The sequence below is a fragment of the Loxodonta africana genome, chromosome 18 (genome assembly GCF_030014295.1).
Source record: "Loxodonta africana isolate mLoxAfr1 chromosome 18, mLoxAfr1.hap2, whole genome shotgun sequence".
NCBI classification, from domain to species: Eukaryota; Metazoa; Chordata; class Mammalia; order Proboscidea; family Elephantidae; genus Loxodonta; species Loxodonta africana.
In genome coordinates this window covers 60866931-60884519 of record NC_087359.1, presented here as the reverse complement: position 1 = coordinate 60884519, position 17589 = coordinate 60866931, and the positions used below count along the sequence as shown (strand labels likewise).

Here is a 17589-nt window from a genome sequence, read left to right as displayed (position 1 = left end):
GTGAACCCCTGAAGCTATTGCCCTGAGATAATCTTTAAACCTTAAACCAGAAATGTCCCCTGAGAAAGGAGTGTGCTGTCTCCTTAGAGGGAGAGCAACTGGGAGCAAATAGCAAGGTGTACATAAGTTTTTGTATGAGAGACTGACTTGGTTTATAAACTTTCACTTAAAGCACAATAAAAAAATTTTTTTTTAAAAATCCCGACGCCTTCTTAAAACCAGACAGCCTTGTTGTTGTTAGGTCCATTTGAGTCAGTTGCGACTCATAGCAACCCTATGTACGACAACGAAACGCTGCACAGTCCCGCTCCATCCACACAATCATTGAGCCCATCATTGCAGCCACTTTGTCAGTCCATCTTGTTTTGAGGGTCTTCCCTCTTTCACAGACCCTCATTTTACCAAGCATGATGTTCTTCTCCAGGGACTGGCCCCTCCTGATAACATGTCCAAAGTATATGCGATGAAGTCTTGCCATCCTCTCAAGTATAGCACTCTGCTGTACCTCTTCCGAGACAGATTTGTTCGTTCTTCTGGCAATCTGTGGTATATTCAGTATTCTTCGCCAGCACCATAATTCAAAGTCATCAATTCTTCTTCGGTCTTCTTTTTTCAGCATCCAGCATATACATATGAAACAATTGAAAATACTATGGTTTGAGTCAGGCACACCTTAGTCCTCAAAGTGACATCTTTGCTCTTTAGCACTTTAAAAAGATCTTTTGCCGCAAATTTACCCAACGCAATACACATTTGATTTTTTGACTGCTGCTTCCATGGGCATTGATGAACCCCTGAAACTCTTGCCCTGAGATAATCTTTAAACCTTAAACGAAAAATATCCCCTGAAGTCTTCTTAAAACCAAAGAGTAGTTTAGCTTAACTAGTAAAAAATATCTGTCTTGAATATTATGCTGTTTTAAGAACTATCTATATGGAATCAGGTTGACGGCAGCAACTCAAAAGATTAGATAAGAACCTTAGGGGGCAGTGAATTTATGTTAATGGGGGAGGAACAGCTCCGAAAAGGAGGGTGAGAATGGTTGTACAACTCAAAGAATGTCATCAGTGTCACTAAATGGTACATGTAGAAACTGTTGAATTGTATGTTTTGCTGTGTATATTCTCAGCAACAACAAAATAAATATAATTTTTTAAAAAAAGAATATACTGTGGATGGTTTAAGGGCTTTTCAAGTATAACTTGACAACAGGGCCATTGGCACCCAATCTACTGACTTTAGAAGCTAACCCCAAGTAAAGTGCTACTCAGTGTAAAGTCACTTAGTGTTGAGAAGGCAAGGAAATTTCAAGGCGTGCCAATTCCAATAGGCAGTGGCTGCCCAGAGCTCAGTAATGAAAAGAATTGGCAAGCCATGTCCTGTCTCCAGAGAGAAGATGCCATATCCGTTACTGAAGTGTGGGGCTGGGGGAGGGGGTTGTTTTTATTTTAATAAACAAAGAGAAATGTGCTTGCCTTTTTTGGGTGGTGATGGTTCTGTTGAGATATAATTCACAGTTCACCCATTTAAAGTGTACGATTCAGTGGCTTTTAGTACATGTACAGAATTGTGCAACCATCACCACAATCAATTTAAAACATGTTTTTTACCCCAAAAAGGAAATTCGTACCCTTTAGCAGTCATCCCATTTCCTCCTTCCTCCCCTACCCCTGACAACCACTAACCGACTTTCTATTGCTATAGATTTGCCTGTTGTGAACACTTCATATAAATGAAATTGTATAATATGTGGTCTTTTCAGACTGACTTTCACTTAACATGTTTTCAGCGTTTATTCACATTGTATCATATATCAGTACATCATTCCTTTTTTATTGCCAAATAATATTCTATTGTATGGATTTGCCACATTTTATTTGTCTTCTCATCAGTTGATGGACATGTGGGTTGTTTCTACTTTCTGGCTATTACAGATAATGTTGCTATAAACATTTGTGTATAAGATTTTGTGTGGACATGTTTTCATTTCTCTTGGTAGCTTCCTAGGAGTGGAATTGCCGACTCATACGATAATTCTATGTTTAACCTTTTGGGGAACTACCAGACTACTTTTCAAAGCGGCTGTACCGTTTCACAGTCTCATCATGTACTTGCTTTTTAAATTAAAAAAAAAAAAATCTTTACTAGTAATGGGCTTTGATTCTAAGTTAAAACAGGTTCAGATCATGTTTGGGGAAGATTTTGACTGTCTGACCTTAACCTCATAGTTGGCTAGGTGTGGCTCTTTCTTTCTGAGGCCATTTCTTTGACTTCACATGTTGAATTTATAGAACTCCGCATGTGGTTCTGGGAAAAAAGTAGCTTCTGCAGAGAGAAATGAGTGGGTCTCTGTTGTGTTGTTGAATAACCTCAGTGATGTCTGAGTCCACAGAGCATTGAGAAAAGATAACACCTTGGTAAATTAAACCCAAGCATTTATTGAAATTGTGGAATGAGAGAGATAAGCCCACTGCCATCAAGTCAGTTCCAACTTATAACTACCCTATGGGACAGAATTCAACTTCCCCCATAGGGTTTCCAAGGCTGTAAACCCTTACGGAAGCAGACTGCCACATCTTCCTCCCACAGAGCAGCTGGTGGGTTTGAACCACCGACCTTTTGATTAGCAACTGAGTGCCTTAACCACTATACCACCAGGGCTCATGGTGAGAGAGTTAGCAGGAGGAATTTTTGATACAGAAACTCTGTTCTGCCAGCATCTCGGTATGGGAGAGCCCTCAGACACATCTGCTACCATGGCAGCCAGGAATGCTGCCAGATAAAGTTGAGAGAGTTTTAAGTCCAACTTTCCTCTGACCCTGCCAGCCCTGGCCTCATTTGCCTTCAGTGTAGTTTAGAGAAAGTAATGACATCTGACAATCTTGACAATTAGAAAGGTAGGAAGTTTTTTGTTTTTTGAGGGACATGTCTATAGTCTGATTTATACAAATGACTTTCAAAAAACTAATTACATTGCTGGCAATTTTAGTGACAGAGAAATTGTCAAATTACGGGCCTCAGGTTGATTCTTTGAAGTAAAATACAAGGCACATTATCAAGAAACTGTCAAGGATGAGATTGTATAACTAGACATAAACTGGAAATGGAATTTAGATGTTGAACTTGGCAAAAAGCTTTTCTCTCTATAACTCCCTGATGCCCAGGTATGCCCAGAACTCTGTCACGTAGACTTTATACTAAATAAGTATATCCTCTTCGTTTTTTAGCTTTCTTCTTTATTTTAGTATTTAATTTCTGCCTAGGGTGTAAACTAATTTTAAATAAGCAAAGCAGTGTTGGAATTTGCATTTAGCCTAACTGGTAGAGCACACATGCTCCCTTGTTTTCTTTGCAGGGTGCGGTATATCTTGAACGTCACTCGAGAGATAGATAACTTTTTCCCAGGAGTCTTTGAGTACCATAACATCCGGGTATATGATGAAGAGGCAACCGATCTCCTGGCCTACTGGAATGACACTTACAAATTCATCTCTAAAGCAAAGTGAGTAGTGGGGTCCCCCACACACATTCTGACCTCTGTTCCTGTGTATCGCACATGGCTGGGGCCTGATGGCTACAGATAATGTATTGATGGTACTCAGGAAAAAGGAAATTAAAAAAAAAGGAATCTGAGATTTTTGTAATTCTAAGGAAGAGAAGACTAGTGACTCAATACTTTTTCTTTAAGTAAATGAAGCCACTTGACGAATGTGACCACGTATTGGCTATTTCCTTTGAACTTAAAATTCGAGGAAATAGACTTAAGCTACAGCAAGAGAAATAGAAATGAGAGAAGTTCTGAATGAAGTTCTGAAGTGCCAGTGGGGAGATTTGAAAATTATGTAGTAGAAATTATTCCAGAAAGGTGGAATACTAGGCCCTCCTCTTTGAAGATGAGAGAAACTAAGTAAGCTTCAGAAATCTTTTCCCACTCTTTGACTTTATTTTTATGATATTCTAAACGGTGAAATTTTCCTCTGGGTTTTCTGTTGATGTCTTCATTGACCCTTTTAGTGTTAAATAAATAGTTAAATTAGTACTAAATAGTATTATTATGTCAACACTGCATTTTTTAAGTCCTTAGGGATTTCCTTGGCCATGCTGTCACTAAAAGGAACCATAAATGAGCATCTTGGCCATGCTCTCCCTTCAGGGAGGACCACATTCAAACCATCCCTGGCAGATCAGAAGCACTTCTGTTTTTTTAAAGTCTTCTTTCAAGACAGATTCTACACTTCTCTTAAGAATCCTTCGTGATCAGGAAATTTTTTCTTTTAGTTACCCTGAAGCTCTCATCCTCTATCTCGTGCCCATTCCTTCACTATCTAACCAGCACCTGAGCATTTTATATTCTTGAAGCCTATTATTAAATTACTCCCAGGAATAATAGTACCTTTCATGGTTTGCTCACAGTGCACCAGGCACTTTACATGCATTATCTTGTGTAATCTTTTTCAGAACTCAGAGAGGCAGATACTGTCATGCTCCTGTACAGATGAGGTTCAGAGGGGTTAAGTCACAAGTGTGAAGATAGGACTTGAACCTAAGATCGGGTCTCACTTCAGAGTCCATCCAGTATTCAGGAGTAATCTAGTTCCCTGAGGAAAGGGGACTGGAAAAGGTTAGGCCAGTTGTCAGAGTCCCAGCCAAAAAGGCCAGAGTTCAAGATGAGGCTCCAGTCCCGGCCAAAAGAAAGGCTAATTTCAGCAGGCTATGATTAGGGCTCAAATGAGGCACCCAAGGTACAACATTTAAGGAGGTGCTCACTCTCAGTTGCTGAGCTGCAGTTGTACAAGCCTGAGAGTGAGTACCTCCTTACATATTGCACCCTGGGTACCTTGTATGTTTGACCCTAATTAGAACCCTGAAATCCAGACCATACCTACAGGTGGGTTTAGGATTCCTAAGTGATGCCAGGCTTACTTAACCTGAAAGGGTGGAACTAACTTAAGATCCTCCATTGCATGAGTTAGATGTCATCCCCTAGAAAGCTCAGTTCAAAATGTGCTGAAGAGTTTTCATGGTAGTAGATTTTATAATTATGTTTTTCTTAGGGTTGTCCAAGTCTGAGCACCTTCCATGCCTGTAGGCATAGACCTGAAATGTGATGCATCAGAGTTGTCAGAGCTTGAAGGGAAAATATAGAGCACATGTCTAAGCTTCCATCTGAGTCACTCTGCGTTGGCTTCCTGACTAGCCTAAATGAAAACTCAGGGGTGCCAGAAACAAAATAAGTATTTATTCCCGAGCCATTTGGAATAATCTAAGCACACAGAGACACACACTCACCCCAACCTTGTTGTTAGGTGCCGTTGAGTCAGCTTTGACTCATAGTGACCCTATAGGACAGAATAGAACTGCCCCATAGGGTTTCCAAGGAGCGGCTGGTGGATCTGAACTACAGAACTTTTGGTTGGTGGCTGAGTTCTTAACCACTATGCCACCAGGGCTCCATCCTTAGGGCACTGAAATTTTATACCTAGTTGATAGGTAGGAGGTTGATCTCACCTCTCCTTTGAGACTATTTCAACTATTTCAAACTATTCCCTGCGTTCCTGTAGCTTACCTTGCTCATCCACTTTGGTGCTTAACGTCATACCTGCTTACGTTCATACTTAACTCTTTCATGTGTCTGTATTTCCAGCAACAGGGTTATAAGCTTCTGGAAGGAAGCTTGTCTACATCATACAGTGAGTGAGTGAATGGATAGAAGATTTACCCTGTTATGCTGACTTGTGCATTTTTTGACTTATTGGAATAGCCACTTGGGAAGGATTCCAGAGCCTGTGTCACTAGTGATAAGAGTAACAGTTCCTTCCCAGATTTTAAACTGCTGTTCCTACTTAAGCAGCTGGTAGCTTAAATTAACCAGCAAATCCATAAGGTTGTTCATACATTAAGCAAATATTTGAAGGCCTGCTCTGTCCCAGACACTGTATTATTAGCAGAATTGGCATAACTGAATAATGTTCATGACCAAGTTAGTGAGCTCTGGCATGTTCAGACTGAGGGATTTTGTTTTGGGCTTTTATTTTTAGGGAGTGGCTTTGCTTTCTTTCTCTTCCTCCTCATTAAAAGCAAAAAAAACAGTGGCAGCTACAGGCAGTTCTCATTCATTCTCCCCTCAACATTGAGAAGGCCATGCAGTTGTGAAAAATAATATCCAAGGCTACATCTGAGTAGAAAGGAGGGTTAGTTTCATTTGGTTGGTGCTTTCCTCCAGGGATAGAACCCTTACTGGAACTTGAACTGGAAGCAACTCAGAACATTTGAATAAATTAGATGAATCACTGCCATACCTGTAACTCAAGAGAGTGCCAGCCATGAAACATGCACCTGGGGCTCTGAGGGGACTGGCCTCCTCCACACACAAAATGGGGTCTTTGCACTTACCATGTTGAATTATAATTGTTTCTCCCACTAGATCCTACCCTTTAGGGCAAAAACTATGTGTTTTATCTTTGCATCCCAGCACCTTGCACATTGTGTTCCACCTGGTAAATGCCTGGTAACGTTTTCTGAATATTGTTTTTAAGAGTAACTGCCTCCCCTCCCCACACATTTGTTTAAGATGTTTACTAATGCACCAAGTTGGGGGCAGGGAGGATGGGGGTTGCACAGCAAGAAAATGGAAGGGCAAAACAGGAGACTTTGAAAGATGCAAAACCCAGCTTTTAAAATATACTCACTTTATTTTTTTCCTCTATTCTTTGCCTTGATCCCCCAAACTAGGAAACATGGATCTAAATGTCTCGTGCACTGCAAGATGGGGGTGAGTCGCTCAGCCTCCACTGTGATTGCCTATGCAATGAAGGAATATGGCTGGAATCTAGACCGAGCCTATGACTATGTGAAGGAAAGACGAACCGTGACCAAGCCGAACCCCAGCTTCATGAGACAACTGGAAGAATACCAGGGGATCTTGCTGGCAAGGTGAGCACTGTAATGACTTTTCTCAAATTTTCCATCCTTTAAGACTCCCTAAGGCAAGTTGAAATATCCGTCTCAGCAGCTAGTTCTGAACCTAATTTGGACCCGGTGTTTTGTTTTGTTTTGTTTTTTAAATTGGCTTATTCCTCTGTGAATCCTGGTTTTCAAAAATAAGTATAAACATTTAAGATTAGCATGGACCCATGAAGACATCTTTAAAGTAAACAATTAACTAGTAAAAAATGTTTGCTTTGAGCACTAAGCTCTTTTTAAAAATACCTGTATGAGATCAAATTGACAACATTAAAACACAGAGGGACAGAGAGTGTTAACTTGATGGTGGTGAGACGATATGGGTAGAGATAGCAAGAATGGCAATACAAAGCGAGGAATGTAACCAGTGTTACATGTAGAAAATGTTGAATAGGTATGTTTTTGTTACGTATATTTTCACCAAAAAAAAAAAAAAAAGATTAGCATGAAAAATTAAGCATTTAATCCTCCAGGTTGGTATAAATAAACTAAAGGGTGAAAATACTGTTCCCTTTACTTCACTTCTCAACTCGGGGCAGATTTTAATAAGCACTTCTCAGTTTCTTATAAGGCCAGATGCAACTGCCTTATCAAAATGGTTACCTATTGTTCCAAGGTAATGCTAAAAAAACTCTTTGCAAGGTAATGCTAGGCTTACTGAAATTCTTGGAAATTCTTTAACCTATTCGTAAAAAAAATAAAGTATGTGCTGCTTTGGGCATTCCTTTCAGGTATTTTTGGTCATGTGCCAAATCAGTAGAATTGAAATTATGTTTAACCCATTTGAAGTATGAAGGCACTTCCCAGAAGCAACTCTTTTGTTTTCATTTTAAAAAGCTTAGTACCTACAGACAGCAGTCAACATTACCTTACCTGTTTCTCCAGGTCTTAAACTTCATCTCCTAGATTGATGGATTTTTTTTTTTTCCCCACAAAAATTGTTCTGCAGCTTGTCTCTCTACATATCTTCCTGTATCAATAGGAACCAGCTGTTTTCAACAACAGTAATTTGGTACTTGGTTATAAAATGAGTAATTAGTATCACTGCATTGGCTATTACTCCTTTGGTGGTAAAAGCCACCTTCATTTGCTCTCAGGAACAAGATTCAGATATTAAACTGGATTTAAGGATCAGTTTCCTGGGATGTACCAGACTTCACTTTGTTTTTCCCACGTAGACATGTTCTAGGTGGTGTTGTTATGGCAGAGGCACAGCTGCCTAGAAGCCGTTGGGGCTGCTGCCAGGGTTGGACTCCAGTGAGTCTCATGACTTGGTCTTGACTCTTGAATCTGGGCTGTGTTTTCCCTGAACAAAATGTTAGATAGCCTTCCAGCCTATCCAGGCAGAGGGACCACCCTCCCACTCCCAAAGTATTGTGAAAATGTGGTCACAGCAGAGCATTATGGTTTCCACTAAAAAAAAAAAAAAAAAAAACCTCCCATTTACTCAGGACTTGGCATGATTTCATCTGAGCTGTTCTCTTAGGAGGCTGGGAGGATACTCAAGCCTCCTCTGCTTAAAAAGAATTTATAGGTCTTAAGGGCCAGATTTTGATGACATTTTTAGATTAGATCAGAAGGTAGGACACTGCAGTTCTTTTTGGCAGAAGAAAGAGGCATCCAAGGGTTTGATGAGACATAAATATTGTATATTCCCAGGCACACACAACGGATGGTAGGCAGTGTCCTCACGTGACCCATCGAGAGGAAGGATACTACGTGTCCTGCCAATTTCAGTATTTATTCTGGAATCCCAGGCTACTGCAAGCTGTTGGGTTGGGTTTTTTAAGTGTATGTGGCTTTTCTTAGATGTTAGAGGAATTTCAGAAAAATGTTAGATGAGGATAAGAAGGGCAGTAAAAACCCACAAATCACCCTTCCTCTTCCACTTCCCTTTCCTTTCCCGTTCCATCCTGTCTTCCTGTGCTTGATTCATGGAGGGGAGGGGCAGACCCTGTGGAGTGAGAAAACCACAGAATTTGAGTCAGTAGGTCTGGTTTCCATTCCTGCTTTACCCCTTGCTGCAACCTTGAATAAGTTACTTCTCGTTTCTGATCCTGACCTGACCCTACCTGTAAAATGAAAATCAAGAGACCTACCTCACAGGATTATCATAAATAAAAATCTATATAAATGTTCATTATGTGCCATTAAGGGTTATTCAGATGTAAAGGGTAGCCTTTGGACGCTACCCAGAAAACACATATATACCAAAAAAAAAAAAAAAAATTGCCATTGGGTCAATGCCAACTCATAGTTGACCCTATAGGACAGAGTAGAACTACCCTAAAAGGTTTTCAGGGAGCACTTAGTAGATTCAAACTACTCATCTTTTTGGTTAACAGCCATAGCACTTAACCACCAGGGCTCAGTATACATATACATGCATGCTTTATTTCCTCCTCCTTGACATCAACCACTGCCTCCCACCACCCACAAGCACAGTAAATTCATTAGAAACTGGGATGGTAAGTGGTTCTGGGATTCCCTATGTTGATGTTTTCTGGCTTTTAGGAACTAGAATTTCGTGCTGGGGATATCACTTAGGCTGCATTGGCTTCAAGTTATAAGATACCACCATCACCCTGGATCTCAACAAGAAACACATGGCATGCTTAGATTAGGGTTATTTGAGGAGGACTCAATAAAGGGGCCATTTGCAAAGGTGTAGGGTTGTAGTAGACTCCCAAGGAACTAGTATCAGCAAAGCTTTTACCAGTCCTAGGCCCAATGAGGGGAGGGAGCAGTTACTAGAACCTAAAAGGAGAATCCTGTAGAGAAAGACACCTTCAGAGAGGAGTAATACCTTTAGTCAGGGCATAAAACCAACCTAGGCATGCACATATAAATTCCACAGCATCTGGCTGAAGAAAAGGAGCATTTTAATTAGGGAAGAAAACCTCTCCTAGAATTCCCCTAGTGGACTTCCTTCAGGACCCGCTGGCAAGGATTGGATCGTATATGTAAAACCAGCCCCTGCCGAGAGAAATAGAATTTCTAGGACCAGCTAAAACAAATTCATGTTTATCCTCTGGGGCTAGAGAAGTACTACATTTCCTGGACCCATGGGACAGTGACTACCCAAACCAAGTCAGGCCCCTCTGCCAGTAAGGAAAAAGAATTGGAAGTATCTGTTAGGTATGCAGCCTTTAGAGTCTGTAGTCTACAACATGTTGTCAAAAAACCCTGGTGCTTGTAGGCTGCCTGCCAAGCCAACTGCCACGTAAATTGGGCCCAGCAGACCCTTGGCCAGCCCGAGTGCTGCTCTGGGTCTGCCTGCTTAGAAGGGCAAAGAAAGAGAAGCCCCAGCCCCTGTGACTGCAGCTCTTTAAGCCTTGCAGCATAGGTGACCAGGAAAGGAAAGTACTTAGAACACTCCCACTCAGTCTCTTTGCAGAACAGTTGCTCAGATCTTGTATTTCATATCTTCTCCCAGGAGGCATGTGGTAGTTTTCCATGTAGTAGCGATCCTAGCATTCATCAGCCCCATGGTTATTCAGGGTGGCGCTGGGTGCTTCACTTGAGGTGGCAACTCTGAGGGTATTAGCTTGATGCTTTGACCTCTTGGTAAAAGAGAAGTTGACTGAAGTGACACCAGCCTCCTGTAGTAATTTATAAATTGGTGACTATCTTTTAATCACAGAATCCCTGGGTAGCAAAAACTACTAGAAGTTGGCAGTCCAAACCCACCCAGAGGCATCTCAGAAGACAGGCCTGGCAATCTGCTTCCAAAAGGTCACAGCCTTGAAAACCCTATGAAGCAGTTCTATTCTGCACATATGGGGTCACCATGAGTCAGAATCGACTCGATGGCAACTAACAGCAGCATGTCTTAATCAGAGTATGATGGTTTGGGCCAAACAGTGACAGTATAAGGACTTTTTACATCTTCCAGTATGTCATTAAGGGCTTGGGAAAGAGGGCTAATATTTAATATTCCGTTTTAGACATAAAATGGGGGGGTATTATAAAACTGCTGATACTGTTCATATCTTTATTTATTTTACAACAGGGGGGCTGGGAGTAAGGCATGAGTGGGGAAGGGGGTGGTGTATATGTGTCTGAAACTCTCCATTAAACTGCCAGCAGCCCTGTTTGTTATTCTGCACTCTGATCATGCAGGTACCTGGCAGATTTATGTTCCATTAGTCAGGCTCAGATTTCAGGCAGACCATTGGCAAGCTGGACCATGTGTCCGTGGTATCGGGTTCCAGTGTATAGGGGGCAAGGAAGAAAAGCTGGGTGGTGGCCAGGGAGAGTTCATGCCACATGTCCTGAACAGATGTCGTTTTTTATTCTTTGAATGTCCCCGTGTCCAGGACAGGAAGAGACAGAGCTGTCTTTTAGCCCAGCTTTGCTGGTGGGGACATTGAAGTCTAATTAACTTGTGCACACTGGTCAGCCAGCAGCAGGGAACCCAAGAGTGATGGGAGGTGGATTTCTGATCAGGTGACAGCCAAGTAAAATTGTGGTTTAAAGGGTCTTCCTAATAGCTTTTCACTGAAATAACCTTAAGGTGCCTGGGACCATTCACCCACATAGAAAATGTTCAGTTAATGTTCTTTCTCTTCCATCTCTCCCATTTCTACAGGCTGCCTAATATCTTAAGAATAGCCATAAACAATGTGATTTTATTGTAACCGATGCTCCATTTTTACCAGTGTTTTCCTCTGTATAGCCATGTGCTACATAACGTCCATTTGGACAACATCCGACCACGTATATGTCCGTGGTCCCATAAAGTTGTCATAGAGTTCAGAAATCCTGATCAGAAAACAGGACATAACAGACGGAACTGGACGTAGCGAACACAGCAGCTTCCCGCGTGTAACACGTGTATCTCATGTCTCTTGTATACAAAGCAGTTGCACTGCCAGGCATAAAATGGTACAGTACATATATAACGTGTACTACATAAATGTCTGTGTTACTGGCTTGTGCATCTACTGTGCTTTCTGTCTTTATTTTATGTGAGCTTTCCCTGCTTACAAATAAAAAGTTTACTATACAGCAGTGTCTGCTTCGACTCGTGGGCAACATCCAATCTCATGTATCGTGCATCTCTTGAATGTTGTAGCATTATCTCTCTGTTTAATTTTCTTTTGAAAATATTACCATGACGTGCATCATGGCTCCCAGATGCAGCAAAACTAGTGCTAGGGATAGCAGCAGCAAAAGCCAAAGAAGTACCGATTCGGAAGTGAAACAAAAGGTTATCAAACAACATGAAGGTAGAAAATCAGTGAATGCTGTTGCTCGCAGTTTAGGGATGCTCACACAACGTCCAAATCGCTTAACATCCTATTTTCGCAGAATGCGTCATGGATGTTAAGTGACGCATGACTGTATTAACTTTCTCTAACAGACTTGATGCTTCTCCAAACATAACAACAAGAAAGTAGAGGCAAGAGAACGGGTTACCATATACACCTGTCATTTAAATTTCCTTGTTGTTCATTTGCTCAAGCATAACAATGATTATAAGGGTGGCACAGGACTGGGGCAGTGTTTCATCCTGCTGTACATGGGATCGTGTGAGTCGGAACCGACTCAACGGCACTTAACGACAACAACAACAGTTGTTTGTTTACTAAGTAAAAGGCCAAATTCTTACCCAGAGTGGCCCAGTCGTCTCACATGTATCTGTATGTTTATGTAAATCCAGATTCAGGTCAGAGGCCACTCAAGGGGAAAAAAGAACCTGAGACTTGATTACATCATCCAGGCCACAAACCAACTCTGAAGTTATCTTCTAGCATCTTGTTTACTCACTGCCTGCCTGGAATAGGTGGAAGAGTCAGCGGGACTTAAAAATTAACAGTTTAAAATAATAGATATGATCTAATGTCTTACATCTCTCCCTATTAAAGTGCACTAGAATAAACTGACTTGAAAAAAGGCTTCGTTGGAAAATATTTTTGGTGTCACCAAGAAAATAAATGCCGCACACATACCTTATAACCACCTTTTCTGTTCCTGTGTAAAACACCACTGAGAAACCAAGAATGTTCATGGCAGTGTCATTTGTAATAGTCAACCTTGTAATTGGATAAATGGATAAATAAATTGTGACATATTCATCCCACTCTGTAATTACAGCTACGCACATCTAAGAATATCAAAAGCACATGATGTTAGGCAAATAAAGTTGTAGAAGAATACATACAGTAGGATTTTATTTACATAAAGTTCAAAACATGGAAAACTAAGTAGTAAAAGAACAAAAACGTGGTACCACCGTAAAGACAAGGAATGGTAAGTGCAAAATTTAGAATGGAGGTCACCTCTGAGGGAGGAGGTGATTAGGAACGGGGCGGGGGGGTGCCAAATGGCATGGGGTGCTTCAGAGGCAATGGTAGTGAAGATCTTGACTGTATCAGCTGCCTGCCACTCACCCCGTGGGTCCTACTGCAAACATGAAAAAGGAGGTATCATCAGACCCATCTTTGGATTTGCAGTTTTTTCTTTCCCTTTTACAAATAGGTGTCAGTTTAATTCCAGAGCCTGGACCCAATGTTTTCTGATGATTATCTTCCCCAGGAATAGAAGGAAGTCCCTGCTGGGCAGCACAGCTGTGATGTCAGTGGCCACTTCCTTTGAAACTTGCACCCCGTGTGTGCCTGTTAGCATAACTTAGTTTCTCATTGCCTCCCAATTGGTTGGTGATTTGCAGGCAGTTAAGAAGTCAGACTTCTTGGGATCATGAAGACATCCCCTTTGCTTGTTACGTGATAAGATAAGTTGTTCTTTTGTAGCATGAGAAAGGTGAAAAGAGAAGAGCTTCCTGAGACTTTTCTCCTAGTCATTTGTATCACTGGAATTGTCCCACCGTGGTGGGTGAGAGGAGTGGGTGCGGGTTGGAACATCTTCACGGTGGGTGAGGGATAGAAACTGAACACAGTCATAGCGAGGGCAGGGAATGGAGTTGTCAGGATGTAGGAGAAGCAACTTCAAAAGGAAGAGCACTGGCAGTCCTCGGTTGGTCACAAGGTACTGTTAGGCCCCACCAGTCAAGCAGTCAGCCTGCCCCTTCCCACAGCTACCCCAGTGTTTGGGATGTGTGACATGTTGTCTCCTCCTAGGGGTGACTGAAGTTCATGCAGTTTGGAGGGTGTGAAAACCCCACCTCACACCCAGGTGATTGATTACAGCTTGTCTTCATAAACAGATGGACCTGGTCCCTGCTCAGAAAAGCACCTCTCTGCTGTGCAGGCCTGAGGCAGAGGGAGCCCCACCCCAGCAGCAGACAGGCTGAGAGCAGGTGCAGAGTTGAGAACAAACGGGTTCACGTTAGTGCAGGCGCATGACTCGGCAGAGATTCACAGGCTGCAGAGGCAGGCGTGGCCCTGAGCCCAGGAGCAAGTTGTTGTTTTGGGCTGAGTTTCCCATTCCACCCTGCAGTTAGGTAACTCCTCATCAGCTTGTGAGTAATGGAGACCACACCCCCGAGCACTACACTCAGTGACCTGTTCCCTTGGCAGGTGGTCCTGACCAGCCACAGGGCCACCTTTCTCTTTTTGGCTGGGGCTTTGGGTAACTGAGGAGCCCTGGTAGTGCAGTGGGTTAAGCACTTGCTGCTGACCGAAAGGTCGGCAGTTCAAACCCACCAACTGCACTGGGAGAAAGGTGTGGCATTCAGCTTCCTATAAAGATTTACAGCCTGGGAAGCCCTGTGGGGCAGTTCTACTCTGTTCTGTAGGATCACCATGAGTCCGAATCAACTCAATGGCAATGGGCTGTTTGGTTGGGTAGCTGTGTGCTTTCTTGTTAGAATATGTGGTTTAAAATGCAGTCTCATCCCCATCTCAGACCTTTTCTCTGTAAAATAAAATTTTAAAAAAAAAAGTTTTTTTTTTTTTAAATAAACCAAGGGATGGGGGTGTGGAGGATGTAAAATAAACCAAAAGACATAGAAAAAAAGGAGATACAATGTCTCTGAAGAACCCACCTGTTTTTCCAGGCATCATCTGAGCTCAATGGTTTTTAGCCACGGATCCTTTTGAAAAAAGACCTGTACTTTATGCTCATCCTCTTCCATTCTGTTACTGAGCTTTCTTTCTGGATTTACTAGCCCATCTTGGCTTTCCTGTTGAAAAATGATCACCACATTCCTCACACCCCCATGTTAGCCATTGTCCTACATCAGCTCCCTTCGCCCCAATTATGAGGACTTGGTGTAACGGGTTCCCACAGAGTATTTCCCTTTTTTTTATTACTTGTCTTTTGATTGTAGGGATTTGTGTGTGTGTGTGATTATAAAGGTTAAACTGCTTATGATTTTAAAAATTCAAAAATCATAGAGAGTCTAGAAAGTAAAAGCCCCTGGTATTTCTTATTTCTGCCTTTTTCGGAAAGAAAAAAAAAACTCACTGTTACCAGTTTGGTAATGTTCCCCCAATTTTTCCCTTTACTTATTCTAACATGGGGACAGAAAATTTCAAGTGTTTTCAAAGTGCTTTTTCATTTACTAGTATACTTTGGACATCGTTCCACTAAAATACCTGTTTTCACAGCTTCATAGCAGATAGTTGTGTGAACTGTAATTTACATAAATTCTTTTCTGCATGTGCCTAATTTTTTACTGCTACAGTGCTACGGTAACATCTTTATATGTGTATCTTTGTGCATTTAAAGTAATATTTCTCTAAGAAAAAGTCTTACATTTTGAGAGCTCTTGCCAGACTGCTCTTAAAAATCCTGTAATTCACGTTGCTACCAGCAGTGTATGAGCACGTATGTTTGTTCACACCATCATCAACACTGGCTGTTACCAATCATTTTAACTCCTGTCAGTCGGATAGGTAAAAAACTCAGCTCTCATGTTAATTTGTTTTTGTTGGTTTGTTTTGTTTTGCTATCAGTGGGGCAGTTCTACTCTGTCCTATAGGGTCGCTATGAGTCGGAATCAACTCGACTGCACTGGGTGGGGTGTTATCAGTTAAATTGAGCATCTTCTTCAAATGTTTACTGTCTCTTCCCACTGGGCATTAACAAAGCACTTTGAGGGTTAAGATTTAAGTTTATCTGGGAGCGGTTCCCAGGGTGTTGATTGTTTTCACAAACCAGAGTAAAGCGTTTCTTGTTTATCTCCTCCACAGCAAACAACGGCATAATAAGCTCTGGAGATCTCATTCAGATAGCGACCTCTCAGACCACCACGAACCCATCTGCAAACCAGGGCTGGAACTCAACAAGAAGGAAATCACCACCTCAGCCGACCAGATTGCTGAGGTAAAAACCATGGAGAGCCACCCATCCGTACCTCCCGTCTTCGTGGAACACATGGTACCACAAGATACAAGTCAGAAAGGCCTGTGTACCAAAGAAAGAATGATCTGCTTGGAGTTTACTTCTGGGGACTTTCATCCTGGACAGATTGAAGATGAATTAAACCTAAATGACATCAATGGATGCTCATCAGGATGTTGTCTGAATGAATCAAAATTCCCGCTTGACAACTGCCACGCATCCAAAGTCTTGATCCAACCTGGGCAGGCCCCAGAAGTAGCCCACAAGTTTGCAGACTTAACAGTGGAAGACTTAGAGACAGACGCACTGAAAGCAGACATGAACGTCCACTTACTGCCTATGGAAGAATTGACATCTCGACTAAAAGACCTCCCCATGTCTCCTGACCCTGAGTCACCGAGCCCCCAACCCAGTTGCCAGGCAGAGGTGTCAGATTTCAGTACAGATCGCATTGATTTTTTTAGTGCCCTAGAGAAGTTTGTAGAACTTTCCCAAGAAACCCGGTCCCAATCTTTTTCCCACTCAAGGATGGAAGAATTGGGTGGAGGAAGGAGTGAAAACTGCCGACTGTCAGTGGTAGAAGTCACCCCTCCTGAAGTGACAGCTGATGACCAGAGAAGCAGCTCTTTGAGCAATACTCCCCATGCATCTGAAGAATCTTCGGTAGATGAGGAACAGCCAAAGGTAAGTGCTGTCTTTATAGCTCTCCACTTACTGACGTTTTCTTCAGAGACAAAATGTTTGGAATTCTACTTTGTGCACTTTATATTTAATGTTGTTGTGGGTTTAGGAAGGCAATATGGGAGGGACAGTCTCAAGGCTGACATTTTCCTGGAAAACTTAGGGGTTTTTTTTGTTTTTTTTTTTAATCATTTGTCTTTTGAGGAATTCATCTTTTCAGGCTTTTGGTGTCACTGGAAGCACTTCTGAGAGGGGGTGAAGAGGGAAGGGATTAGCCAAAATGAATGTCTTGGCTAAGCAAGGAGAGGTTCCCCTGAACTCTGTATTTCAGATCAGTTGTCACCAATAATGAAGTGCCAGTGACTCAGAGCTGCCTAAGTGAAACCTGTGTCCCTCTGAGAAGATGGATTTGCTTGGGAAATTCTTTTTTGCTGCCGAAAATTCAAAGACTAGGCATGTGTAAATAGTTGTCAGAGTAGCAACTGATTCTTCATACTGAGCTCTTGCTATTAATAACGTTGCTGAATTGTTGCTCATTTCAGACCCATAGGTGCTGAAGAATTGAGGCTTGGCTTGGGGAAATGATCCGAGAGCAGACAGAATCCTTAGGTCCTTCTTGGTGGTGTATTAGTTCTTACAAGCCATCTCAGTTCAGGCAAAGAATTCCTGGTAAATCATCAGTTCTGAGATTCACA

The 17589-nt window shown here is 41.9% G+C and overlaps 1 protein-coding gene across 4 annotated transcripts in view; it reads left to right on the top strand.

Moving 5' to 3' along the window:
* SSH2 (slingshot protein phosphatase 2) overlaps positions 1–17589 on the top strand; it is a 266689-nt gene that overhangs the window by 241350 nt on the left and 7750 nt on the right. For all 4 annotated transcript variants that reach the window (XM_003416769.4, XM_010596471.3, XM_064271493.1 and 1 more), the window contains 3 exons: positions 3357–3503; positions 6734–6934; positions 16063–16897. In XM_003416769.4, the coding sequence (XP_003416817.2) occupies positions 3357–3503; positions 6734–6934; positions 16063–16897 (1183 nt within the window). The remainder of the gene's footprint in view (positions 1–3356; positions 3504–6733; positions 6935–16062; positions 16898–17589) is intronic.